This window comes from Caenorhabditis briggsae, assembly GCF_000004555.2.
Source record: "Caenorhabditis briggsae complete genome, chrII, whole genome shotgun sequence".
NCBI lineage: Eukaryota > Metazoa > Nematoda > Chromadorea > Rhabditida > Rhabditidae > Caenorhabditis > Caenorhabditis briggsae.
The window spans coordinates 15,286,421-15,290,244 of NC_013486.2; the positions used below are offsets into that span (position 1 = coordinate 15,286,421).

The following is a 3,824-nucleotide window of genomic DNA, read 5'->3' on the forward strand; positions in this document are numbered from 1 at the left end:
GACGTCGAGGATCATCTAGGGATGTCGTGGTAGGGCCGAAAATCGATATTTTCGAAAAATCGATATTTAAGAAATTCAAATTTTTTAGGCCAAAAAAATTTTTTCAGGAAAATCCGCTTGCTTCGAAAAGACCAAAAACTCAAGGTCTATCTGGATTGTCTGGAAAAAATCGATAATCCGGAATCGGTGATTTCCACAGGCGGGAAATTCAAATTCAACGGAAAGGAGCACATCGTCTTTCATGATTTCACGAGAATCGAAAATTGGGAATTGGCAATTTTAGAATATTGGTCGCAGAATTTGAATAATTTCAAGAATGTAAGCGTGCAAATTGGATCTTTTGTAGGCAATGATACGGTACACTGGACTGCACCTTTAAATACCGTACCTCGGACGTTTTTTATTTTGGGCCCTATTTGGCTGTTTTTTTCTATTTTATAAGAAAAATAAATTAAAGATTTATAAGAGATACGCAAAATTAGACAGAAACAAGCGAAAAAATGAGAGAAATTTAAGAAAATTCGATAAATGTTGAGGTACTGTATTAAAGGCGCGTGCAAGAATTTGAAAAATACAGTAAGATTCTCTCTGTGGTAGCTAAGCTCCGCCCACCGTTGTTTTCTCGGCCGCAACGTGCATCGTTTTCACGCGGCCGGATTTCGACACACCAAATTGCTTGTCCACGAGGACTACACCGGGGGGTGGCCGAGAAAACTCCCACTTTCTCGGCCATCGCTAATTTCAGTAAATTTTCATCTTTTTTGAACATTTCTTCACCTAAAATGCTCCGGAAATCTCTCTAAAATTGGCTTTTTCATTTTTTCCTTCTGTCTCCTCTCTAAATATTCAATTATGTCATAATTTATCGATAAATGCCTTCAAATCTGTCTCTTTTTGCAATAATTTTCACTTTTCTTACTTTTTTCAAGTAAAAAATGTTGTCATGTGCCTTCAAAGAAACTACTGTACTCGTCAAAATGCTGAAAATCGGCTAGAAATGTCTGATTTTTGTACTTTTTTATTTGAATTGTGTAGTTTCCCAGTTAGAAAAAATGTAAGTTGTTTTTTAAAACACTTATTGTCTAAAAACCTGCGAAAAATAACTCAAAATTCATTAAAAAATAAAAATATATATTTTCAAGTACAGTAGTTAAAGGCGCACGCCTAGAAATTGTTTCAGAGACTCCGCAGCGATTAGCAAATAAGTGTTTTTGAAAAGTTCTTGCATTGATTTACACCAATTTTATTATGCTTGTCTGAGAAAAAAAAGGTTAGAGAGTATTATTTGCAGTCTGAATACGGTAGCGATATCGAAGCGGAGAGCCTAAATAGCACATATTAAGTGGAGACGCAGACACTATTTCTCTGCGTCTCACCTTTTTTTCTCAGACAAGCATAATAGGAGTTTTTTCGTCATTTTTTCTCAGATTTTCGGCATGAATATTGAAATTCTTGTTGAATTTTAAAAATTCCTTGTTTTTTCCAGGTAACCCGCTGCAAAGATCGACAAAAATGACAGAAAATAGAGAGGAGAAGAAGTTTGTGATCAAGCGTGTTTTTGAAGGCGTTCTAAACCCAGAACAAGAAGTAGTTGAAGAAAAACACTTCGGAATCTTCTGGAAGCTTCGTCATTCCTTGAAGGTTTCACGAAATGAGGTTTTTGACTATTTTCAATTAGAATTTCGAAAAGCAGAAGACGTTGTTGAAAGTGAATGGTCGATGGAAATCGAAGTGGACTCAAATTTGTACAGAGATTCAATAATTAAAAATAAAACACACTCGATTTCCGGAACGTCTGAGAAAGTTATCGACTTGGTTCTGATTAATTATTTTGACTTAGAAGATTATCGGTTCAATGGAAACCTGGAAGCAGAATTCCACGTGACAATAAAGAAAATGACAGGATTCGAAATTCCGAAGCAACTTCCGAAGCAACTTCCGAAGCAACTTCCGAAGCTGAGAAATTTTGATGATGACGTGGCGAAGAAGTTCTCAGATGTCTGTTTGTTGGCTGGAAATCAAAAATTCTATGTCTCAAAATTATTCGTGGCTTCTCATTCCGTATATTTCGAATCTCTATTTCTCGGGAATTTCTCGGAATCTCAAAAATCTGAAATCGAATTAAAGGATATCGATCCGAGTGATCTTCAGAACTTCCTAGAGCTTATCAACGGAGAGACATTTGTGAATGGTATGGGTTTTTGGAATATTCTGAGCAATTATTGATTTTTCAGATGACACAGTCTCGGAAGTTCTCAAACTAGCTGATTTTTTCGATGCGAAATTCGTTGTCCGAAGATGCGAAGGGTTTCTGATGGATCATTCGAAAAAAACGCTGAAATTCAAATTCCCCCTGGCGATTAAATACAAATTGGCTGAATTGAAGAAAAAATGTTTCTCCGAAATGACCAAAACGACATATTTCGAAGATTTCGTTCCAGAAGATTCTACTGATTTCGACACGGAAGTCTGGAAGGAGATTTTCTTGAAAGCCATTTCTTTTTTGTGAAAATGATTACTAATTTTTTTTGTTTTTTATACTAATATTCTCAAAATTCTTCCAATTTTTCTTTGTTTTTCCGTTGTTTGGCTAATTTCGTTCCGGAAGATTCTACTGATTTCGACACGGAAGTCTGGAAGGAGATTTTCTTGAAAGCCATTTCTTTTTTGTGAAAATGATTACTAATTTTTTTTGTTTTTTATACTAATATTCTCAAAATTCTTCCAATTTTTCTTTGTTTTTCCGTTGTTTGGCTAATTTCGTTCCGGAAGATTCTACTGATTTCGACACGGAAGTCTGGAAGGAGATTTTCTTGAAAGCCATTTCTTTTTTGTGAAAATGATTACTAATTTTTTTTGTTTTTTATACTAATATTCTCAAAATTCTTCCAATTTTTCTTTGTTTTTCCGTTGTTTGGCTAATTTCGTTCCGGAAGATTCTACTGATTTCGACACGGAAGTCTGGAAGGAGATTTTCTTGAAAGCCATTTCTTTTTTGTGAAAATGATTACTAATTTTTTTTGTTTTTTATACTAATATTCTCAAAATTCTTCCAATTTTTCTTTGTTTTTCCGTTGTTTGGCTAATAATATCCGTTGTTTGGCTAATAATAATTTTTCTTTGTTTTTCCGTTGTTTGGCTAATAATAAAGTGTTTCAAATCAAACTATTTCTACAAATCGGGGCAAGAATTGAAATCCGCAAGAAACGAAAGCGCAAGAAACGAATCGGCAATAAATCGATGGGGATTCGTTATCGCGAGCATCTCGATTTCGGAAAAAATAAGCTTTCGGATGTCATTTTGATTGCTGGAGATCGAAAATTCTATGTGAACAGAATGTACCTTGCTCATCACTCGTCTTATTTCAAAACTCTATTACTTGGAAAGCTCTCTGAATCTGAAAAATCGATAATCGAACTGAATAATATCGATCCGGAGGATTTACAGAAGTTTCTAGAAGTTCTATATGGAGAATCTGCAATTGATGATTATACTGTAGAGGGGATTCTGAAAATGGCAGATATGTACGATGCGAAAACTGCAATCAGGAGATGCGAGGAATTTTTATTGGAAAAATCGAAAAATTCAATGAAAATCAAATTCACATGTGCAGTGAGATACAAGTTGGATGCCTTGAAGGTGATAGCGAAAATCTATAGTTTTAATCAAAAAAAATGTTTTAAAGGTGGTGTACGGTGAAATTTTTTATTGCATCAAAATGTGCAGAAATGCATGTAGATTGACATAAAAATAAAGAAAAAGTTCAAAAAAATTCCTTCGGCGAGAAAAACGCATCGAAAAATACGCTGAAAGCCCTTAGGGAC

At 34.7% G+C, this 3,824-nt stretch overlaps 2 protein-coding genes across 2 annotated transcripts in view; both read left to right on the plus strand.

Moving 5' to 3' along the window:
- Positions 1-1,512: 1,512 nt before the first annotated feature.
- Positions 1,513-2,509, plus strand: CBG16030 (the record flags this gene model as incomplete). The annotated part of the gene is made up of 2 exons (XM_045243111.1): positions 1,513-2,046; positions 2,387-2,509. The coding sequence occupies 2 exons, from the start codon at positions 1,513-1,515 to the stop codon at positions 2,507-2,509; spliced, it is 657 nt and encodes a 218-aa protein (XP_045095934.1).
- A 731-nt stretch (positions 2,510-3,240) lies between these two features.
- Positions 3,241-3,824, plus strand: part of CBG16031 — a gene marked incomplete at both ends in the record, with an annotated part of 1,339 nt that continues 755 nt past the window's right edge. The window contains one exon of the mRNA XM_002643362.1: positions 3,241-3,695. Within this exon, the coding sequence (XP_002643408.1) occupies positions 3,241-3,695 (455 nt within the window). The remainder of the gene's footprint in view (positions 3,696-3,824) is intronic.